General features: G+C 43.7%; 1 protein-coding gene across 2 annotated transcripts in view; it reads left to right on the top strand.

Moving 5' to 3' along the window:
* Positions 1 to 25037, top strand: part of CLASP1 (cytoplasmic linker associated protein 1) — a 1312099-nt gene that overhangs the window by 1027353 nt on the left and 259709 nt on the right. For both annotated transcript variants that reach the window (XM_085647275.1, XM_085647274.1), the window contains one exon: positions 11986 to 12136. In XM_085647275.1, coding sequence (XP_085503401.1) covers positions 11986 to 12136 — 151 coding nt within the window. The remainder of the gene's footprint in view (positions 1 to 11985; positions 12137 to 25037) is intronic.

Raw genomic sequence — 25037 nt, 5'->3', positions numbered from 1 at the left:
GGTGCCAGATGAGGCCTATGTCCCAGCTCTATTTGCCACCACTTACCTTTTGTCGCAGTGTTTTTCGTGTGTGTGTATATGTATATATCTATATATTTATCTATCTTGCAGAATGGCAGTATCCACTCTGTAGTTATAATTAGGATTCAGAGAGATAGGAATTCCTCAGATCTTTGCTTGCTAATAAATTCGTCACTGTTTGATGAATCTCCAGGGAACTTTGCAGACCTATTTTGTTTTACAATGGATGATAATGAAGCAAAGTTTTGAGGTTATTAGTTATGGGGGAGGGGGCAGTGCAAAGAGAAAGAGGGGTCCCAAAATCTGTTTTACCACCAATGCATTGTCCATAGACTTTTTAAACAGACGTTGCAACAAAATAGCTGAATGGGTTTACGTGACATTTGTCAGGAATATAGATTTTGGTGTGCAAAGGGTCGATTTTGGTAATTGATCTGAATTTGTTCAGTTGTTTTTAAGTATTAAAGGGACAAAAACCTAGTGGTGTATTTGGCCGTGGTATACATAAGTAGATGGCTATTACTAAACAGTATTACTGGTTAGTAGATATCCTTGCAAAAGGCAGCCATATTGTTTAGACCACACTTTGTATTTGTTCTGTGGTTTAACGTGCAGTATAGCTTATTACCCTTTTTGTTATGTATAGGAAGAAATTAGGCAATTAGGAAACTATATCATACCAACAACTTATTTGTGAAAGGACCAACAATTATTGGCCACTTTCGCTGAGCTGCTATTGAAAGCAAAATGATCAAGCAGACAATGCTGACGTTCATAATGAACGTTGACCTATCTTGAATGTAAAACTACCAAAAAAAAAAAAAAATTAAATTGCACCATATAAACAACAGTATATGATTAAAAACACTTTTAAAAAAATGCAAATTCAACATATTAGATATTAGAAACTGTTCAATACAAATCATTTTTTTTTCTTTTAAAGCTGCAGTCGCTTGGATTGTTAAGAAACATGCAGACAGATTTTGTCTTTTCTTTAACTGTCTAAGGAGTGGCAAAAATAAACGTCCTTTCTGCTTGATATTATAAACTAGAAAAATAGAGCAGAAGAAAGAAAAGCAACATTCAGTTTTAGTTTCTAAACAACTGCTTCAATTATGCTCTGTGATCTCACCTGGCCTTCACCTCTGCTACTGACTCTGGCAGCAGGCATTGTGACATCAGAACTCGATTGTTATAACTTAACTTATACTAATCGAGTTTGAACATCTTTTCTTAATAATCGGCGGCGACTGAGTGCGTCACATGTCTCTGATCATAAAGAAATTAGAGACAGGGAGTATATGGGGATTACCAAAACCTATTTATTATATAAATGTAACTTTACAATTTATAAGGTGTGTGTAGTTGATGTTGATTTTTTAATAGAAATAATAAAGTAAGTATTCCTAACTATAACTTCTCGTAGACCTTTGTTTTCTTCATTGAAGATATATGTGTATTTACACATATACAAAGTCAGATTTAAACGTAAGCTCTGTAGGTGGCTCCACCACTTTTTATCTGTGGCGCAATTTCTGTTTTTCCCTCAAATTCACTTCTAGAGATGCCACTGGTTTAAATCGCTAGTGTTTTTTTTAAATGCCTTACGTATGTTTCATCTTTCACCTTTTGTTATGCTGCAGTGCGACCTTAACTTGCTTCTAACTTTTTGTGCACACCTTTCAAGTCTAAGCATAGCAGTTCCTTGAAACTTCCGACCCTTAAAACAGTCTTCCTCATTGTGATGACGTCTTTATGCCTTATCAGTGAACTCCAGGCACTGTCAATACAACCATCGTTTACCACCCTCTTTCCAGGACAAGTTGATGCTTCACAGGGGCATCATTTCTACCAAAGATGGTGGCGTATTTCCAGGTGGCGTAGTATATCACACTTCCTGCCTGACCTTCCCTCCAAAAAGGAAGTGAAGCTTTATCGGTTGGACCCAACGAGCCCCAAGTTTCTACATTAGTCAAACTAAGCTGTACTGAGTGAATGCCAATTATTTTTTCTGATGTGAAGAAGGGGAAGGTCATCCAGAAACGGAACATCTCCAAATGGGTTGTTCTCTGCATAAAAATATGCAATACCCAGGGGCACTAGAATATTGTTGCAGGGGAGCACCAAATTATGCAGCCTGGTTGACTAAATTATGTTGCATGAAAAGGCAAATTATGTGGCATAATGCTGCACATTCTTTGATTGCATTACTTTGTTTTTTGTAATTTTTACATATTATGATATTGTCTGGGCAAAGATTCCACCTCATTAGTCCCAGTTTAGCAACCAAAAAATTGAAATAGGCAACTGAAATATGACCAGTTAATCTTTGCGAAGGGCCTTCTACTGTGCGCAAACACATGCTGCCACGCTTTAAGTAACTTGTGATCTGTTTTAACTAAAAACTGTTTTTTTTTTGTTACAATCTTCAAATTATGCAGCAGATGATGGATTGTGTGTTGAATCTGGCAAATCCATAACTATGCGGAAAAAGTTGCAGCCGCAGAATTGCATAATTCCAGTGGTCTTGGCTCTGCCTTGGCTTAAGAGAAACGTCCTGAGGGCCTTGAAGCTCATTCTGTAGAGCTAGGGCCACCACTATGTCTTTAGCCAAGGGTGTCCTTTTGCTGGATGTCATCCAGGCAACTACATGGGTGTCCATCCACACCTTCACCAGGCATTATGGTCTTGATTTGCAGGTTCGAGAAGACGATTTTGTTTACTTAGTCATGCAGGATTTCTTGGTGTGAAGTCCATACCTCAAACCCTCCACCGGATTAGCCATGCTGCTGTGATATCTATTCAAAAGGTGAGGAATCAGTAGGTAGATGTATCCTTCAGAAGAACAAGTTTTACTTACCTTCAATAACAATCTTTCTGTTTACATACAGTAACTCCAGATCCCTCACTGTCCATCATTCTCCCTGTTCTGTGGAGTGGGCTTCTAAGTTTTAATTAGATCCCATATTACATTCTGCACTCTGTCATGCTTCTCAGTCTGTTACAAACTATGTAGGTCTTACGAACTCAAATGCTTTATGGTAAACTGATGTCTGCGTGCAGGGGTTACACTTATAAATGCTTCCAAACCCTAACTTCCGGAGGAGGTAAGTGAGGTTATGGTGGAGTCCTGTGGTGCTTTTGATCATTGTGCGGGAGATATTACAGAAAAGGCTGCAATGTGCCACATGGTGGAATTCAAAAGGTGAGGAATCTGCAGTTAGAAATGTCCATCAGAAAGATTGTTACTGAAAGTAAATAACTTTTTCATTAGCTATAGAAACAACTAATATCTCGACAGTCTTTGTTGGGTGAACTTTGATAGAGATGCATCATGGTTAGCGTTTGCTGTTGACACCAGTCCCTACTTCCAAAGAGATAAAGAAATAAAAGCTCTAGCATAAGTTTGGATAAGTGTACTCCTATCTCAAAACACTGTCATTCACCCAATCTCCCTGTGGCTCTCTGTCTACAGGTTTCGACCCAGGGTCAAGGTAAAGGGAAGAAACTCGTTCATAAATATTTACTGAGGCTTTCCCTTCAGTTTTTTTTTTTTACCATCTTTAAGATGAAGTAAACCGTGTCAATCTAATACCAAATGTCAGAGCTTTCCATGTGACTAAAACGTTCTGCCTTTTGCCGTCCCTCCCACATATCTAAAATTCGTTTGACACGGGTCTGCCTTTTTGCAAGTGTTAGCAACATAGCGCTGGCCCATTTCATGAAAATGCGCAAATGAATCCCGCTGTTTCCATAGATAAAAAGAGATAATAGCAATATTTTGTTAAAATCGCTTGATCTTTTAGCAAAATGTCTGTGCCATTATTCTGCTCCTTCTTTGTCATCATCTTGTTTCCAAGAGCTAAAGAGTCTTGCGTATATCTGTGACCTTACAGAAAGCATTTAACTATCTTTTTTGTGCCCATCAAGACTACCTCCCCTTGCCCACCTTTCAGTAAAATCACATCCGGAGGTGTATAATATTAACTTTCTTAAAATATGTATCTGTTTTTCTTATTAAACTAGACCTATCAATTTATTCCAGTACTTATTCCCACAGATGGCATAAATGTGTTCAATATGTGCTCTACCTTTATTAAATATCATATCAGTCATTTTAAAATGTTCCTCATTTCTTTCTATTGTACTTAAACATGCATGGCCTTAACATATATGGGACCTATTCTTCTTAATCTGAGAGTGCTCCATCTTAAAAATGAAAAAAGTAGGAGGGCCCCCGGTCTCTAAAATACACCAAACCGTAATGTAATCCGACTTCCCAACCCAAATTAAAAATAATGTGACTGTTGCTCCTTCTCTTTGCGGGTATAATTTTTCTTTCACTTCAATTCGAATCATCTTAAGTGGCCATTGGAAAAAAACTGGTTGCTGCACCACTTACCATTTTTGCAGGATCAAAGACTTGGCTACTAAGGATGCAATAAAAATATACTGTCCGTTGCTAATAGATAGGTTTAGTGTATCGACGATTCCAAAAGGACAGTTTTGGGTTCAGGGACTAAGACTATTCGGAGCTTTTGGCTAAGCCAGTAAAAAATATGCTTCCAAAATTCAGTTATAGCCGAACATGACAAGCAAATATGGAGCCAATCCCCATTGGAACAATTACATCCAAAACATGTCCCCAGAATCGAAGAATACATTTTATGAAGACGAGATGGAGTATAATAAAGTTGCCACTTACACAAATATGCCATGCGTTTGAAATTGGCACCCCTCATAGCTTTATGCGCCCAGATATTTTACGCTCTCCATGATTGCAAATCTAACCTGCAGCGTTCTGAATCTTTTGTAATGCTTGTGGTACTACTTTTGCTTGCAGTTGTTCCCGGAAGATCTGGTAGCAATTCCCACATTTGGGCAATTGAAAGTTCCTTATAAAATTGCGGAAAAAAGTAATTTAGAGGGGAGTCCCGGATTACTCGATTTCATTGCCCCTTCTATAAGAAAACAATGTAACCCCGCCTTCTCCCAAGCTGTTATGCTTTTGTCGCTTATATGGAGACCTATCCCAATACTATGTGCAATCAGGATTTCAGGATGAAAGGAGATAAACTAGTAATCTTCCTTCCATTGAAAAAATATCACTGCGATAGCCTGAGGCATCTTATATCTGCTGCGCTTACGAAGCTTGGGGATTTGATAAATGGAACAAGCTGGATGCTACTTTCTAGAAGCATTTGTTTAAGGTAGAAGTTGCCTTCCAAATCTCATCTAGAAACTGATCTTGTACACAAATCGATAAAGGCTGCCTGATAATATTTTTTTTAATGGGGGAGTGCAAGACCACGTTCTTGATTAGATAACTGTAGAGTCTCTAGTTTTGTGCAAGGTTCCTTACCTGACCAGTCAAAATTTCACAGCATTTGATCTATCTCATGAAAACATTTGGGTGGGACTTTGATTAATACATTTGAAAAAAGAAAAAAAGGGAGAATCATCATTTTTATCACAGCAACTCTCCCTATTATAGAGAGTGGTAAGGCCTGCCACTGATTTAAAATGTTCCTAGCCTTAATAAATGTTGGTTCGTAGTTAAGCTGATACAGCTGCGAAAAATCATGTGACATGTATATCCCCAAGTATCTAATTGTACTGGTCCTGCAAACCTTGTTTCACATATCAGAAGGAAGGTTTTGGTCTGAACAGTTGAAAAGTAAAACTTCAGATTTGGAATGATTAATTTTATATCCTCCTAGTTCCGAAAAAAGTTTAATTTTCTTGAAAACTTCCAAGATATTTTGTTTATCCGCTGCCAAATACAAAATTATATCATCTGCGAAAAGCTTGAGTTTGGGAGCTCCTAACAGCGGTGCCTTGATTTACGGATCTTGCCATAACGGGGATGCTAGTAGTTCTATAAATACTGTAAAAAGCACTGGTGACATCGGGCACTCTTGCCGAGTGCCTCGTCGAACTTGTAGTAACCCTGCCGTATGACAGTTGATTATAATCTTAGCTTCCACTTTGCTATAGAAGTTCTGCAATACATTTCTGAGTTGCAAAGGGAAATTACATTTTGAGAGAATAGTAAACCGAATTTTCCTTTGAACTAAATCAAAAGCTTGTTCAGCATCGATCATAATAATTAATAATACTTGCTTCCATCTTTTTATTCGTGTAATAATCACTTGCCTGTATTAGAAAGTTGGTATTGGTTGCCATAGTTCTTCCTGGCAAAAAAACAGACTGGTCCTTGTGAACCACTTTTGAGCAGAGGCGGTTATTCTAGCTACCATATAATCTTTGTAAACAATTTACAATCGCAGTTGAGTATACTAACTGGCCGGTATGATCCCGGGTTATTAGGTGGTTTTTTTTTTTAACTAAGCTTACTATGACTGCCTCAGAAAAACACTTGGCATCCTTCTAGAAATGCGTTGAATAACTGTGCTAAAGTGTCTTCCAATTGAGGCATAAATAACTTCTAAAATTCGGCTGGGAATCCATCACAGCCACACGCTTTCTCATTGAGGGAATCTTTAATGGCCCCTTCGATGTTATTTTAATTCTCAGATACAATAAAGGTCACTGCTGAAGTGTGCAAGATAAAAAATTTATGTAAAAAAATCTGCTAATCCTGTTTTTGTTTAATCAAATATTCACTGTAAAATATACACAATTTATTTTTTAACACTTTTTTGAGGAAGTGGAGCAGGGTCACGCTGGGACAGAAAATAGCCCCCATTAGCGATTTTTTTCAAGGTATGAGAGACTATATGCATTTGTGATTGCTGCAGGCAGTGTTTGTGGTAATATCGGAGAAATCACAAGTGAAAAATGGCACACCAGACTATAAAACAGGCCCACAAACAGCCAGAAGCCAGCCCTTTTGGCACTTCCATTGAGTGATTCTCTCCTTTCGCTGTCCTCAGTCTCTACTGCTTCCACCCCTCTATTCACAAACTTCGTGCCAGTAGCCGGTCCTGATACCTTGGCCATCCTCAAATCCCTCAAATCGGGGTCTCCATCTGACCCCGTTCCTGCCAGGGTGCTTGCTGGTGTCGCTGAGGTGGTCTTTCTCGAGGCCAATAGATTATAAACCTATCCCTACAGACTGCTGTCGTTCTGAGGAGCTGGAAACAGGCCAAACTCCTACCACTCCTGAAAAAACCTTCCTTTGACCCAACTAAGCTTGTTGGCTATCGTCCTATTTCTCTTCTTCCAGCTATGGCAAAAGTCTGTGAGAAGGTGGTTTTTCGTCAGCTGGAGACCTATGTGGAAACATCTGGTCTTCTCCATCCAGCACAGTCTGGGTTTAGGGCATCCTACAGTACCGAGACCGCTCTGGTGGAAATGGCCGAAACAATTCGGGAGTGCCTCCACGCGGGCGGCAGAGCAGCCTTGGTCTTACTCGACCTCTCTGCTGCCTTCGATACGGTACCCCACCAATTGCTTCTTGCTCGCCTTTCTTATATCGGTATTGCTGACCCTGCTTGGAACTGGATGAAATCTTTCCTAGAAGATCGGACCCAGCAGGTATGGATGCCTCCTTTCTCCTCCACTGCTAAGATGTCCACCGGTGTCCCGCAGGGCTCCACTTTGAGCCCTTTGCTTTTTAATATCTATCTGACTCCTCTGATCTTCTTGGCTGAGGAGTTGGGTGCAAAAATAATTGCATATGCGGATGACACCCAGCTTCTCTTCACTTGGAAGGACTCTGATCTGTCAACAGAGACTGCCCAGAACTGCCTCTCCGCGGTGTTCAGGTGGTTGGCCTCCGCCCAATTGAAATGTAACGAGGATAAGTCCGAGGTCCTATTGTATGGCCAATTTCCATCCGCCTTTAGAGAATCTTTATGGCCTCCTGACTTTCCTCGTCCTAACTCTGAGGGTACCCCAGCAAGAAATCTGGTGGTCTGGTTTGAAGAGGACTTACGGTTTACACACCAAATTAAGAAACTCTCTTGAATGTGCTTTGGCATCCTTAAGTCCCTAAAAAGGTTCCTTCCGTTGCTGGCGCAGTCAGCTAAGGAAACGGTTGTTCGCGCTCTTATCCTCTCCCGTCTCGATTATGCAAATGCTCTGTATGTGGGATTTCCGGGATACCTACTTAAAAAACTACAGACTATACAGAATGCCGCTGCCAGACTTCTGTTTAACATCTCTGGAAGACTTAGCGTAAAAAAATATTTACGCTACTTGCATTGGCTGCCTGTTGCCCAAAGAGTGCAATTTAAAGCTCTTACTCTGGCGCATAGAGCGCTGCATGATCTTGGCCCTATGTATATTCGGAAGGGGTTTGCCTTCTATGTTCCGAATAGACTGTTGCGGTCAGCCACCCACTGACGGATGGCGATTCCACGCTTTCGCAGGACTCTGCTAGGGGGCCAGTCTCTATCGGTCAAAACAGCTATGGCATGGAACGCTCTGCCTCAGGAACTACGGAATAACCAGGATCTTAGACTTTTTTGACAACTTTCCTATTTCCAGAGTCGTGCTAAGGCCTTCTCACATTGGATCACCTTTATTTCTCGCGCCAGGACACTCTTGAGGATCGGTGCGCGGTGTAAGTTTATTATAACATAACATAACTAACAGATTAAATTGCCCTGTTTGGCAGTGATACCTTGAGGATGAGTCAAATAATACCCAGGAACAACCATAATGCTTACCAGGACTAATATGAGAGGAAAGCCTTCATGATGCAGCCTGCAGTAAAAATGAAGCGTTTATTTTTCCATTGCCTTTTTATGGCTATCCGTCTACTGTTTTCCCTCAGGGATTAGACCAATTAGTGGTCTCTGCACAAATATTCACTGACCAATGTCAACCTTTTTTCTTACAGTATGGGCAACTGCTAGTGGGCAGTGCCACAGTGAAATTAGGTTTCTCAGGCACTGAACAGCATGTTTTGAAGCTTGCAAACTGTATAAATATTATCTGATGTACAGGTCTTTAAGATGGCTTGCTTTGTCAGGTTTATGCTCTGTTTTTCTCTGTTTCTTCGTTCCATTTTCTCTTTGTAAGTCCTATTTCGTGGGCACGGTGTTGAGGAGGACACCACGGTGTATTATCAGCAGTTGGAACCAGCAGTTGACTACAGCATATTGAGCTTGATTCTGGTGTTAATTCCCTTAATACCTGGTCCCCAAGTGCCTTTATGGTGTGCAGTTTGTAGATCACCCTTGAAAGTGCAAATTATATTATATTTTCTTTTTTTTCTTTTTAACTTGATATTGTTTATTATATGGAAGCCTTTGAAATCTGCATTCACCTTTTCAACTCTTGCTGTTCACCTCGTGGGAGTCTGCCCAATAAACTTGTAATGCAGTAATTTCCAGGATGATATCTTGTTATACTCTCAAGCACATCTCCGGCAAGTCTTAATACCTACCACACAAAAACCATAACAGCCGTTTCAATCAAGGAAGATGATGTTACATGTGGTCTGTGGTAACCTATTCAAATTCACACATGGTTTATTTAGATTCTCTTATGAAGGTTTTTTAGCTCCCCTACCTTGCCACAAAGCACTTTACTCATGCCCAACTAGTCATTTGAACAATATCTTCCCAGCTTGTGGTTGTCTACAGCTGATTTTGCCTTCTCTGCATTATTTGAGTTTTCAGATTTATTCAAATTGAGTATGTTCACTGTGAATTGTAGAATTCTCAACAACATCTAAAGGCCGAGTAATCCTTGCTCAGGGGGGGAAATTTCTCTCTTGAGGGTCTCTGGTGCCATGTAAATCTTCACTTTGTCTTACAGAATGTTTCTGTAATTTATGTATTTAATTAACAATTTCATTCATATGCTTCCACCTTCTAGACCCACTATGGTGAAGGCCTAGGATTCCTCTAGTTTGCCCTAAATCTCTCTTTGTGAATGCATAAGTCCATTCACTTTTAAGTTTGGTGTGTTTTCTATTGTTCTCACTATCTACAGGTATATCTAGTTCGAGAGGTGTTCCTAATTAATAGGTAGGAGGAGGATCTATAAAATTGTACAACCTTGATCACAGCTGTTGTTAATTTACTCTGCTATAAGGGTTGCTATTTCAACTTTGAGCTTCAGGAAAGCAAGATCCTGGGAAAACCTCAAGCAGACCTTATCAGCATACTGAATAATTCTGTTCTCTTTTTACAGACTCTTCTTTACACTATAGGTAATGTTATGTTTTTGATAAATATAAAGCTAAAGCAGTCATTTACGTTGTTTTGGGCAAGACCTATTGCTATTAAAATTAATTTTTAATATTTCTGTACCTTCAGAATTTTAAAGTTTGCTTGGCTTCTCTTACCTACTCCTTCCCATCGAATGAACAGTGTCGTTCGCCAGTATCACATATTTAAGGACACTTTTCTCATGATGGACTGCTAAAAAGGAATTGACTTAATCTAATTATTGTATATTCATGACATTAATAGTGTTTTCCATTACACCAAATTTGTATTGAGCACACATACTTAATTTCAAAAGTCTTGTTGGACTCTCACATCAATCATAACTTTGTTTTTTACCCTTTTTCAAAGGTACTTGTAGTCGTGTTTCACAGTCTTGATTTTAATAGGATTCTATTTTTCTTCCGCTTCACTTTGGAATTTATTAAGAAACTGGAGATTTTTGTCATTTATGGTGGTGCTGGAAACCAAACCTAACATTTGATGACCAAAGAGGATGAACATATCAATACTCTTCCCATTTGCTGCCTTCTTTAGACACTATTCCACACCTGTTAGTTTCCAAACTTAGCCTAAATTACTTTGGGTAACGGTTTACAGGTTGAGGATCTATTTGACTATTTGGACCAAGCTTGCCTCTTACCTGATTGTGTATTACCTCCTATTGTTCCTCGTGATTGATAATAGGACTCAACAGTTTTAGGATCAAGAGATGGCATGATGTTAAAGTTCCATGTCAAAGTAACATCGTTTTCCTCTGTCTTTAAGCTTCTTTGCATAGGCTTTGCCAGCTTTTTTCTGAGAGCATGTCTTGTAACTGTGGCAGCAACGTTTATGTGGGGGATAGAAGAAACCTACATTTCCCATATTGAATATTTGCTCTTTTATTGATCGAATTGAAGTAGACTGCAACACGCTCCAACAATGAATTTGGAAAGAGGTTAAAAATGAAAAGATGAATGTTACTACATAGGCAATTGTCCAAGCAAGTTGAAGCCTAAAGTCTGCTATCATGTATTTGTTATAAAAGAAACCGTTCACTATAATACTTCCATTTGAATGACAAAGAAAACCTCAAAATAATATTAAAATACCATCTCAGCTAGACATGTATTTGCCTATGCCTACTTGCCTAGACCACTTCCTGTACCAGAATTAAGATATTATCTATAATAAATTTGGCAAACATACAAGAGACATAAGGCCTGTCCATCTGATAGAGATCCATTTAAACATATGGTTGGGGTTTTATTTCTCATTTGCCCACTTGAATGAACTAATGTGGCCCTGGCTAAGTGAGCAATCTAATCACTAGTACAGTCCATGAGAGAAGTTAAGATTATATAGTTGTTTGTTATGGTATTTTTTTCCTGGGCAGAAATTGGAAACAAAATGCGTAAAAATAAGCATGCGCTTTAACATTGAAAGATTTTAAACAATATGGTGGTCAAGTCCACCAGTCTCCTCATTTTACGTTTGACTCTGCACGTTTCTTTCTCACTGCTGCCATTTCATATTTCAACTTAGTTTTGGTTTACTTTCTGTTATCGGTACATTGAGAATGAGATTTTAAAAAGCCTTTGGTTATAGGTTAAGATAAAAAATCAGTCTGGCTACTACAGCATGTGATTTTACTGCCATTTATATTTGCATTGTCATTATTATAATTTTGCTTGTGATGCTTCTCTTGTACTTGAAAACTGGCTTTTCTGGGCTAATGCAAATGTGACCCAACATTGAGCCAGTTAAAACACATACCAAGTTTCCAAACTGACATGCAAAATTTAAATCTAACATTATTTTTACATTTGGCACTTAGTATGCTGGATTACGATACGGAGAACCTGAATTCAGAGGAGATCTATACTTCTTTCCGTGGAGTCACAGAAGCCATTGAGAAGTTTAGTTTCCGCAGCCAAGAAGATCTGAATGATCCAATGAGACGTGATGGCAAGAAAGACTGTGATATTGTAAGTATACTGATTTGTTGTCATCTAAGATACCTCAATGGACTAAAAAAATCCATCTCTGATCACATTCGTATAAACGCTTATTCTAATGGACACACCTAACTGTAGACTCTCCTCTCCTTATAATACTCCCCAAGTGGCAGAATAGATCCACAAAACGTTCACTGCCAATGCTTCCTTATTCCACTCTTTGGCACCATGTGGCTCTGTGTTAACTCCATACTGCCCCAGAAGTAGCAGAACAGAGGCGCATATAACCACCACCCTGGCACACTGACATTCGTTCCTTTCTTTCCACACCTTCTGGAGACTCCCAAAAACAAGATCCAGTGTGCTAAGGAACAATATACATTTGTAAGACTACAGTGATCAAACCATACCGCAAGTTTAAATGGTATACGTCTGTCAAGGACCTACAGGTTTTTGGTCTCTGGTGCTTGTGCTTGGGCCACGACTCAAATTCTTGTGACAAAGGTGTCATCATGCCCTCATAGCCGATCTGGCACCGAGAAACGAAGTGCGTTACAACAAACAAATGATGGACGGAATGCTGACAATGCAGACATTCTCCCCCAGTCAAGAGATCTGGGTTAAATCCATCGTTCTTTTGCCCACTACACCACCCCAGTTTAGACATGGCCATATGCAAATCAGTCTTGACCCTGTGCCTCATGGGAACAGTCCAGCCCGAACTGCCAAGCCATGTCTTCCCTGGACCGGAATCAAGCATCCTAGGCCCGGTTTCTGGCTATCAGCCGTCATCAGCCAGGATAGCTTGACTCCAGTGGCGTAGTGAGCACGGGTCCCACGTCTGGGAATACCCATCCCACTTAGGGCGAAAAGCGTTACAACAAACAAATGATGGACGGAATGCTGACAATGCAGACATTCTCCCCCAGTCAAGAGATCTGGGTTAAATCCATCGTTCTTTTGCCCACTACACCACCCCAGTTTAGACATGGCCATATGCAAATCAGTCTTGACCCTGTGCCTCATGGGAACAGTCCAGCCCGAACTGCCAAGCCATGTCTTCCCTGGACCGGAATCAAGCATCCTAGGACCGGTTTCTGGCTATCAGCCGTCATCAGCCAGGATAGCTTGACTCCAGTGGCGTAGTGAGCACGGGTCCCACGTCTGGGAATACCCATCCCACTTAGGGCGAAAAGCGTTACAACAAACAAATGATGGACGGAATGCTGACAATGCAGACATTCTCCACCAGTCAAGAGATCTGGGTTAAATCCATCGTTCTTTTGCCCACTACACCACCCCAGTTTAGACATGGCCATATGCAAATCAGTCTTGACCCTGTGCCTCATGGGAACAGTCCAGCCCGAACTGCCAAGCCATGTCTTCCCTGGACCGGAATCAAGCATCCTAGGACCGGTTTCTGGTTATCAGCCGTCATCAGCCAGGATAGCTTGACTTCAGTGGCGTAGTGAGCACGGGTCCCACGTCTGGGAAGACATGGCTTGGCAGTTCGGGAAGGGAGGAAGTCCTTATCTTCCATGAGAAATCGGTCCCTCTTCCGGCACCATTAGAAGTCCCATTGTTGTTGCTTGAACCCCCACCTGTTCCTAGTCTTTGGAGGTAATTCTGACTTTGAAACGATGAAGCTAGAATTCCCTACCCTGGGCATGCCTTAGTCTTTCAGCAGGCCATGCGTGATATTATCTGGGCGGGCTCTTGGGCACTTCCCAAAGGTCCGCCTGCTTCTGTTATTTTGGCATTCTGGTGGCTCCGGCCCTGACTGTACCTGACTCCGCCCCTCCAGAGGCTCCAGCCTTGGTGTCACTTGCTTTGAATCCATTGCCATCCAAGTCACTGGCCTGTGGTGTGCTCAGCTCCACCTACAACACCATCCACAGTGGGGCCATCTCAGCTTTTTTCACTGCTGCTTCCACCTTTGAAGTCCACTGTTATTATCCAAGTGACAATAGAAAAGGTCTGTTCTTGATTCAATAGTGGGGCTACCTTGAGCCCAGAGATTAATGGGGATGGAGGTGATTTTCAGATCCGGTTCACATGCTCTTGCCCAATAGAACTGATGGCTGCACAGAGAATTACAATTCTGAGTCTAATTTCCTCCGCCTCTCTTCCAGTACAAATGCTGATCTCTTCTGGGAACTTGAAATTTCAATGGAAGAGGACATCCCTTAACCCTCCGAGCCTCCTTCAGAGGAAGTCAGTTGACTTTAGTGGTGCAAAAATCAGCTGAAGTATTGGGACTGACAAGACATACCATGGATGTAAAAAGTAAAGATTTAGCTGAAATCCTGCATGTCACCTCTGCAGTTTCTAGACCTCTATTGCCACTTAATGAGTCTGTCTTGCAGTCCATGTGGCTGCCTGGGAGAAACCCTTTTCATGCCCGACAGGCCACAGGCAAATTGCATTGTGTCCCAGACCAGAGCCTTGTGACCCAAAGTTTGTTGTCACATCCTTTTCGGAAGAGTTTAGAGTGCCAAACCTCTTCTGCAAAATGTAACCCAAATGCATTACTTTTAGTGCCTCCAGACTTGGGGCCTGATTACGATCTTGGCGGATAGGATACTCCATAACAAATGTTATCCCATCTGCCATATTGTAAGTTCCATTATATCCTATGGAACTTGTAACACAGCAGATGGGATAGCCTTCATGTTTGTGACAAAGTATCCCATTTGCCAAGATGTTAATTAGGACCTTAATCTATGAGTGCGGAATCTGTTTGTAGAAAGGATTTCTCCTATGACCTCCTAGCCTTTGGGACTGCAAATGCCATGTGCCTTTTCAGCTGGTATGTCCATACCTTGGGAGAGCTGTGAAAAATGGCAGTTATAAGCCTTCCTGACCACATAAAAAAAAAACCTTTTTGATCTGGTCGAAAAAACGTCTGTTCTCGTCCAAATAAGTTCTGACTTGTGGCCTGTCTTCTGCAGACATTGTGTTTCAATTCATAATCCACAGCTGCCAATCTGTGTGACCATGCTTGGATGCATTCCACTGGCTTCTTTGAAGATGCCCAAGTGACCCTCATGGATATGCCTTCTGATTGAACGGCTGTTTAGAAAAAAGGCTGAATCCTCCCTTGAGCGCAGCTGAGCTACCGATCACACGCTGGACCTTTCCTTCCCAGTGAACAGTTCCACCAGCAGTGCTAAAAATGTCAGGGATACTTGAGATCTCAACAGTGCCATCAGGAGCAACCTTCATAGCCATTCCAAACACCTAAGCAAATGTATTGCTCCTTTCACTATACGGGTGGGTCTAAGGAATGCCAACTTCAGCAACGGCTTCTTCTGCTGGGTGTGCTGCTTCATAAGCTGTTTGTTCCCCTTTACACTACCAACTTCTGGTGGAAGGCGGGCCTCCAAACTTTGCATCTATTTAGAAATGATCATGATGGATTGCATAGTCATTCAGCAAATCAACAAGGGCTACACGATTTCCTTCCTATCTTCCCCTCCACCCTGGCCTTATTCCACCAACACATGCTCAACAGCACATGCCTTGATCTAGGAAGCGGAGGCTCTTGCCCTGCAGAACAAACAGGCCATAGAGATGGTGCCCTTAGAGGAAAAGGGCACAAAATTTTGTTCCTTTAAATTCTTGGATCCAAAGCAGAATGAAGGCATGAATCCCATTGTGGACCTTTGCCTCATGAATCTGTCCATTTATCAGGACAAGTTCTGAGTGTTGCCGTTGAGCCATGGTCTTTTGACCATCAGCACATGGAATTGGCCGGTATCCCTGGACCTCCAGAATACATACTTTCATCTGGCATGCCTACCTTCTCACAGGGTTTACGTGGGGTCTCAGCACTGATGTTGGGAGTCATTATGCTTAAAAGTGAATAGGGGGAACTTAATTCCAACTGTACAGAAATGATCTTGTCCACATTAAGGTATCCATGCATGTATTTCTTAAAAATGGCCCAAATCTTTTGTGTCATGCACTTCCCCTTTGAATGGCACCTTGGGGTACACTATCAGAGTCAGTACATTACAGGGGCCTGCTTTATGCATTCCCAGCAAATCCAATTTGTCACGGTCCTACAGAAGGTGCAAGATGGTCGCACATAACGGATGTTGATTGTCTCGGAAAGGGTGAAGAGGATTTGTACTATAAACTGCTGGAACTCAGCACTGCCCCCACTCCCTCTGCTGCACTCAGTAGACCTGCATTGCAGCAGGATGGTCGGGTTCTTGCACCAAATCCACTGATTCTGCGTCTGCAGGACTGGAGATTGCGCAGTGCCACTCCTGCTTCCTGACAGAGGTTGCTGACATCATTTTGGCTAGCAGGAAATCCACACGAACAAGTTTGTTCAGTGGTGTGAGTCAACATTTCTTGAGCACATGTAAGTTCTGCCTTTCCGACATTGTATGATTCGCATGTTCTTGCTCAGGAGGACCTTACAGTGACCCCCCAAAAAAGGTTGCATTCCTATCTGCTTAAATGTGTATCCCTTATCAGCCTTCTTTATGTGAACAGTTTTTTCTACTTGTTTACTCCCACTCCTGTTATGGTTCCAAATTTGGATTTGATTTTTGAATTAACTTTCCTCATGGCATCCCCAGCGGATACACATTTGTCCGACTCTCATTCTGACATTCATTTTTTTTTCTCTCCTAGTAGCGATAATCTCATCCTTTAGTGAAATTCAGGCCATCTCACTCTGGCCATCCTTCACTGTATTTTACCTAAGTAAACTGATTGTTCCCACCTACCCTTCATTCACTCTTCCATCTCCCTTTCCTCCTTTGCATCTCACCTCTGAGGAGGAGAGACTGTATACACTTTATACCAAACATGCAGTTTCTCATTGGTTCACCTACACACCTCAAGATAGAGTTGATAATGAGCTTATTGTCGGTTTTACTGTAGAAAATAATGTTAAGGTGGTTACCAAATCGACAGTTTCACGTTGCAGAATTCTCTGCTAAAGATGTATTATGCCTTGGCTAGGAAAACCCCTCCAGCTTGCTTTAGTGTCTCAACAAAGGCACTCCATTGACTAAGATTTGCAGAGCAGCCACTTCCACACGTGCACTCACACATTATTGCCTCACATTTCAGGTGCACATTATAGATATATTCCAAGGATTGTGTAACTGTCTAGGTTAGCCTGCACTTCCCAGTCCCACTTCCTGCTGAGGGGTTGCTTTGATACTCATTCATAAGGGGAGAAATCTTCTGGACGATGTATCCATCAGAAGATAAAGTTGCCTAACTTTTTTTGCAATATTTCTTGTGGATAGAATATCATCCTGCAGATTCTTCACTACCCTCCTTTGTTATTGGTTGAGTTAGTGCTATGATTAATAGGATCTCAAGGTTTGCAAGCATACCATATTCTGTATTATCACTGTTGACCTTCTCTAGGTTTCTCTTACGCCTCAAAGGTACACAACATCGACGTGTATCTGAATTTGTTAATGACCGCTCATGTTTTCTGTGCATCATTGTGGAGTATTCCTTTTTGTTTTACCATGGGTAATGATCAGAAGCATGTTAATCGTCTGTAACAAAACTGGTGCTTATGTAAGGCGCTCTGATACCTGATAACTTAGGGTCTAGTTCGCACTATATATACAAAAAAAACTCTATGTAAGATTCAAATTTGGAACATTACATTTACAGACAAGTAATTTACTTAATGTTGTTTCATTGGCCCCACCTGTATTGGCCAGAAATCAGGGTGAGTTTGTTGGGACTGAATATTCCATGCATGGTACAGGTTGAGTTTCCCTGCCCTGAGTACCTGACTGCATGTCAGAGCGGTATTCTAACTTTTATTTTGTTGCTGGTGTCATGCTAATCTAACTTGTGCACAGAGCCCTCGGCCTGTCCTTGGTAATGACAGGTCAAGGACTTCTACTGTGACCTGAAAGGGCGCACCAAGCATACCCTCATAGTAGTCCGTCAACCGTCATGTTTCTGGTGTGAGGAACACCAAGAGAAAACTGACTTGTTCCTACTTTGAAGCTAGAAATGACCTATATTGTGAAGGAGTCTCCCAAATGCTCTGTACTATTTCCCCGAAACCTGCTTTCTGATAGCTGCTTTAACCACAGATTCCTCACCTTGTGAATATCCTGAGGAAGCAGACTGGATCGAAAATAAAGTCACCAACTGCCTTAGTAAGTACATCATGCGCATGGGTGGCAGGTCTGCAATTTTCTAAAATAGCAATAGGCTGTGGATGCACCATGATCAGAAAGAGCAATGGAAACAAAGTGCAAACAGAAAAACAGTAATCCTTTTAAAATTCCAACCAACAGATAAAATTAGGCGCTTCCTAAAATACTGTGGAGTCTTAAATTCCCAACACCATGGACGTCTCCGCACAAGCACTTCTGAGGAGACCTGTTATAGGTACCAGAGTAACCGTTGGTAACGCCATGTTCTGGGATTCTGCTTGCGCAGAACTGTGCCTTGGGACAACAGAACATCAGAATGCAGGGACTGTGTCTCGCTTCCACATCTGTGCCTGTCAGCTTAAAGTTCCTGGCTAGCTCACAGTGCCTTACCTGGACTCCTGAACTAAACTTCCCAGAGTTGCAGGTGCTTTTGGCAACCTAGAACACAACAATCTAGTCCCCAAGGACCCCGTGGAAACAGATAGTCACCTTTCGCTTCTCACTCACACATGTCCATAATAAACAAAATAAAGACACAAGGAAAGTTTTATTGAGAAGCAAGTGTGCTGCAATTGAAAAACATATACAACTCAGCAGAGTAATCAACATTGATAACAAACTGTATACAATGAAACGCCCTAACATGATAGGTGATCTCTGGGGTTATCACTCGACTCCATACCTGGTATTTTGTAGTTAGGTTGTCCGCATCGGAAGTGTAAACTCAGTTTACGCAAGGCCGGGGTGCCTGTTCCATGACCTGTCCCTCTGCAAGAATCCTCCTCTCTGTTTTAAAACAAGCATTGGCATAGCCAATAGGTCTCGCCTTTGGGACCTTATAAGTATTTAGTTATGCAGCAGAATATCCTTGTTGCAACAACATCAACTGTTGCATAGCTAAACATTTGTAAGGTCCCAAAGGCGAGACCTATTGGCTATGTCGATGTTTTTTTTTGTTAGGCACGAGGAGATTAAGTGATTTGGCCAGAATCACAGGATGTTCAGTGTCGTTGCCGAGGCTTGAACTCAGTTACCCAGATTCGAAGTCGACCGCCCTAGCCATTAGGCCAACTCCTCTCCCTTTCAGCTATGAGGTGAGGCTGCTTAGACCCTGCTAAACTGTGACTTAGACTCGGGCCCCTAATGATGATGGGTAGGTTACCAAGCTTTATACTAATTAGGATGGGAATCCTAAATAACCCAGGAGCAAAAGATTGTACAGTAGATAGTGAAATATTAATTGGGGGGGGGGGGAGTAGGGGGAACACAAGGAAAGAGTGAGGGAGAGGCTGAGACGGTGATCAGGGATTATGGCAGAGTGCAGGCTACAGGGCTTAGGACGGGACAAGGGCAGAATAAGGGCAGTGTAGTGGTAGAGGGAAGGGACAGGGAGCATGGCCAATGTGTAGTATCAGAGAGTGGGGCAGGGTGCAAGGACCGAGTACAGGGGAAGGGACAGAGCAGTGGCAGAAAGGCTGACATGTTGGGCAGAGCAAGGGATAGGGGGAGAGTGCAGCGATAGAGGATAGTAGCTATGGTGGGGAGTAGGGGCAGGGACCCTAGCCATGGGAATGCAGTAGGGGGTGGGACAGAGACAGGGTGCTGTGGCATAGAGTCTGATAGGCAGAGGGCACCGAAGCACGGGGAGGAAGGAGGGAAGGACAGACAGTACAGACAGCGGACAGGGCCAATAGCATGGGTATGCAGCAGGGATTTGGACCAGAGACAGGAAGCAGGGTGCTGTGGCAGAGGGTGCTGTGGCAGAATGGTGTATCATCTTTTTCCAACACCTACATGGTTTCCCATTCATGAACCAATAAGATACTTTACTAAATTGACCTGGGTTCCCCTCTCAGTGTATGGGTCGTCCTTGTGCTGCTTATATACTACGAGACTAGGGGCAGCAGCTGGGGCACTAATGTGGGACTTCACATCCCTCGGTAAAGGATTGTTCTGATGACGTCCGGAGGTCACTTGACTTTGGGAACCAATCAAGGTTGGCTTGCCAGCCTCCTTTCCCTGTATACTGTTTATGTGATTACGTTTTAGCCTGGATCTGCCTCCGAGATAAAAAGCCTCAGGCAGCTGGTCAGCCATGCAGGGAGCTGCCCTGTAACGTGCCCGAGTCCAGTCCAGGTCAACTGTAGTGCTTGCGCCGTCCTCACAGTCGGGCCACATTGCCTTTGGCCATCGCTAGTCACAGGGTCATCCAGGTTTGCTCCTTAGATTTAAATCCGTTGCCTCCCAGATGTTCAGAGTGTATCATATCGTGGAAACAGCATGCGACTCCCATAGTGATCATTCATGCACCAACCACTCCTACCCAGTATTTCTGTATAATGGGGCAACCCCAAATAATGTGAAGTGATATACGATTCATAAGTCCCCCTGCATGGTAATCCACCTCCTCTGTGCCTGCCTGAGCCCTCTCTTGGCCTGAAGTCAGCCTGGCCATCTTGGCCTCAATCACCACTTTGGCTCATTTGCTGCCTCCTCTCCCACTGGTTTCATGCTCCTTACATAGGATGGGTCCAGGACTACCCAGGTTGTGTCTTCCAGTATCTGGGTCTGTGGAGGCCGCACTTGGGCTCACCACCAGTGCTTGTCTCCACCATGGTGCTGCACCTTCTCAATGTGCCTCCTTAACCTCTTCCTGCCCCGATCAAGAGCTCCTTCTTGGCCAAAGCGGGTTTCCACTGCTCTCCTTGAGACCCTGGGACAACTTCCAGCAATCAGGGCTACCCAGGGTGGGCAGCTGGTGGCTGTGATTATCTCAGAGAGGGGGATGCAGTGGAGTGCACCATTGTCTGCTTCATTCACCTGCTGTGTGCCCCGCCTCCCCAAAGATCGGGACTTTTAAGGTGTGCCGATGAACATGTTAGGAGGGGAGGTGGGCTTTGGGTTTTGGGGTGGAGAATGTGAGTGGTGGTGGTGGGGGGTATCCTGGCTAGTAGGGGGTGATGTGGGCTTTTGGTTTGCGGTGGTGGGTTGGTTCTCCTGGCTAAGAGTAAGAGTTGTAGGCATTGGTTGCATGGTGGTGAAGGTGAGGTGGTGGGGTGTTTCTTCTGGGTAGGTGGAGGTGATGTGCGTTGGGTTTGTGGTGGTGAATGTGAGGTGGTGGGGGGTTCTCCTGGCTAGGAAAAGGTGATGTGGGCATTGGATGTATAGGGGTGAAGGTGAGGTGGTGTGTGAGTGTGCAGGCTAGGAAGACAGGAGTTGGGCATTAGCTCTGTGATGGAGAAGGTGAGGTGGTGGTGTGAGGGCGGGGTTGTCCTGGCTTGGAATGGTGAAGTGGGAAAGGTTCTGTTCTGAGTGCGCTTTGTTTCTGTGGGAGAGGCCTTGGGAAGGCTGTTTTAAATCCGGCTGTGGGTCAGTGCCCTCTAGTTTTTGGGACAAGCTCTTCTAATATGTACTTATTTGAAGATCCCAGCCTCTCTGGGATTGGGTTCAGGTCTTCCCGTAGTGGGCAGTCTGTAGAACCCGATTTACTCGTAAATGGCGTCTTTTGCTGTGTCGCCAGCGCAAGGTTGGGTGTGCATGGGCATGGAGGACGCGAGATTTCTTTACAGTTCTCAGATAGATCCGTTTTTCTCCACTGCGCGAACTGTTCAGCGCCAGTTTCGGAAGGCGGAATAAAATGCAAGCAGATGTGCGGATTGCACAAGAGCTGACGGTGAGGCCGCCGCCGGTCTCCTGCGCATAATAAACTGAAGCCAGGTGTGCTGCCTGGACCAGTGCTTGTTTGTCTGTAGTGGCCAGTGCATTCACCTACCGCGCATGCGCAGGATACTAGCCTGCAGGAGTACAGGGTTCCCAGAGGACCCTACACACAAACTGATCCCTGCTAAAGTGGCCTGGGAGCAGAAGGGGGTCTCCCTTTGCCACAGAGACGTCCCTTACAACACATGGGATTGCAGGCTCTGGCGCTGTGGCACAGACTGGTAACTCACCCTCCTGGGGACTCTCAGCCTGGCCTCATTTTATCCAGCACCACTGAATATGTTGGATTGTCAGCCCATGTTTGTAATGGGGAACGTCAAACTACAATTCCCAGCATGCTAAGTGCTTCTGGCTGTGAAAACTTGACGAGTCTGCTCGCATCAACAGCTTCGGACTGGGGAGGGCGAGGAGCGAATGCCCCAGCTGTGCAGGTAACAGACCATGAAAGAGTGGCAAAGGATGGGGAAATTGAGTCAGGACCTGAAGGGCAGGTGGGCCACAAAGAAAGGGGGTATGCTTAGGGCTCATTAAGGTGAACACGGGGGCTGACAGATGAGCGTAGGTGACCCCTGAGGTGTACACCGGGACTTCCTCCATTTAAAAAAGAGAAGCGCCCGCCTCGTGCTAAAAGTGGGAGGGGTGGGGGGAGTGCGACAGCACACAAAGCGTTTCCTTTGCGGGAGCGAGCCAGGGGCACCATGTGTTTGTAAGTTAATTACAAACATATGGTGTCAAGCTCGCTCCCACAAGGCAATCGCCACACGTGCACGAAAAGCCGAAGCGATTGCTAAAGGTCTTTTTGCCTATGCAGCGCATGCGCGTTGCGTTGGCGAGACCTAAAAAGGGAATTCTCCGTTTATATGATAAGAATCGCTTTGTTGGAAAACAGTGGCTGTGCTTTTGTGTCGTTTCTAAAATGTTAGGAGATGTTGCTGACTTATCACACGAAAACAGTGCACCAAGTTGTTCGACCTTGTACGAAATGTTCAGACTAAGTTCCAAGAAGGAGAACTAAATAACATGTGCAGCCTATGTGTAAAATAATATCAGGGCACCAAAACAAATGTAGTATGTGTGGCTGTACAAAACAAAAGGCAACCTAAATGTGTAATATGCAGAACTAAGGGAGAACCATTGTAGATCCAGAAGGGAACTTACTACACCTGCACGCCAGCTAGTGGTGTCTTGCGGGATCGCAATAACGGTGATCTGCTCCAGAAGTAACAACTGGAGCTGCATATAAAACCACACTTACTCACTAGCCTCAGTTTCTTTCTTTACGCTCCTTCAGACATGATTCTGGATCTCAGCTCCTCTTTGTTTCTGCGCTTTTGAGTGTCACATTGCACGTTTCTCTTGGGTTCACGGAATCCGCCTACGTGGGGTAGAGTGCGCCATTCATAGGGCAAATGGGTAATTTAATTGTTTTACTCAAAACCTGTGGTTTGTAAGCCCAGTCACTAGAGTGGTGCCTGATTTGGCTTGTGGAAAGAGGCAATGAGGGCAATTGAGCACATGCTTAGTTGGGCACCACCTTACTGCACGTACGCATCCAAAGTTCTGCATGCTGCTTGTTTCAGCGCCAGCATCAACCACGGTACCAATCCCGTCAGCTCAGTTGGGTTGTGAAGGGGAGCCCTCTCATGCATGTTTACCGCTTGGCACCTCTCCTCGCTGAGTGGATTGTGGGGGGAGGTTAGCTTTGCTTTAACTGCACCGCCACTAACTTTCAAGTCCAGGAGATATAGTGCATGGTGAGCAGGGAATAAAGGGCGAAATCCATTTGTTTCATCGGAGGCAGACTATTTGATTGCTCAGAGCCTGTCTCTCCTTTCTAACTGTTCCGCAGCCATGCAGTTGCCATGCGCCTCGCTGCACATCACGCACTTGGGCACCGCTGCACCAGGCGGTCTCAATTCTCACCCATAGCAGTGGGGACCAACGTGAAGGGATTAGATGGAAGTAGCGGTCCCGACATGCCAAAACAGATCTCTTGCACCACACTTCAGCAGACATCCATCGCCCTCACCAGCTCTCTCGCTGAGCACTGCCTGTTGAAAAGCTGCCACATCAGCTCACGGGATAGGAGTCTGCTTCATCTGAGCTGAGGCAACCGTCAGTGCGCAGGTCTGTTTCTGGCTCAGTTTATTATGATGTCATTGTCGGATGTATATTTATGATCTTGTACAGCGGCCTGGGTCACAAAGTTTGGCATGATTTTGACGAATGGCTTTGGTGGTCAGGGAGATGTCAGACCAAGTGTCTACCATCTTGGATCGCTAGCCATGCCCTTGTGCCATTCTTTTTGCCTGCCACCGACATCACAGCAGCTCTTAGAGGACTATATGTCCATTTTGCGTCAGAATGTGCAGGCTCGTTTAGTCAAAGTAGCCATGGAGAATGCTCTGCCCTTAAAAGTAGGGACATGTTATTCCCGCTACTTCCTCGTTTTAGATTTGTGCCATCTCGATGCCTTCCTACACAAGGACAAATTCAAGATGTGAACCCTGGAACAGGTTCTCTCTCCAGTGGATCCCTGAGACTAGATAATTGCTATGGATGTTCAGGATGCCTATTTTTATAGCCCTTTTCTGAAGGCCCATAGATGCTACCTGCGGTTTAAGATTGGCCACAAACATCTTCAGTTTGCTGTCTCCCTTTTGTTCTCACAAATACCCCTCCGGTGTACACAAAGATGATGGCAGCGGTCACTGCCTGTCTTCGGAGGTCGCGGGTATCTGTTTTTTTCTACCTTGATGACCGGCTGTTGAAGGTAGGCTCGCCCCAGTCAGTTGCATACTACCTCCAGACGATGACATCATTGAGATTTTCAGCCAACCTGCTGAAGTCACACCTGACACATTTAAAGAGACTTTACTTTGGAATGTCCGTGGGCTGAATGATGCGAGAAAATGTCGTAAGGTGGTGGCCTATTTAGACCAGCATCAAGTGCAGGTCGCCCTGTGGCAGGAAACGCATCTTGGCCCCAGGTCTACCTACACCTTTGCGAATAGGTGGGCGGCAGTGCGATGTTTCTCCTCATATTCTGCATATGC

Source organism: Triturus cristatus, chromosome 3_2 (assembly GCF_964204655.1).
Source record: "Triturus cristatus chromosome 3_2, aTriCri1.1, whole genome shotgun sequence".
NCBI lineage: Eukaryota > Metazoa > Chordata > Amphibia > Caudata > Salamandridae > Triturus > Triturus cristatus.
Note: the sequence above shows the minus strand (reverse complement) of the source record. Positions and strands in the feature narration are given on the sequence as shown.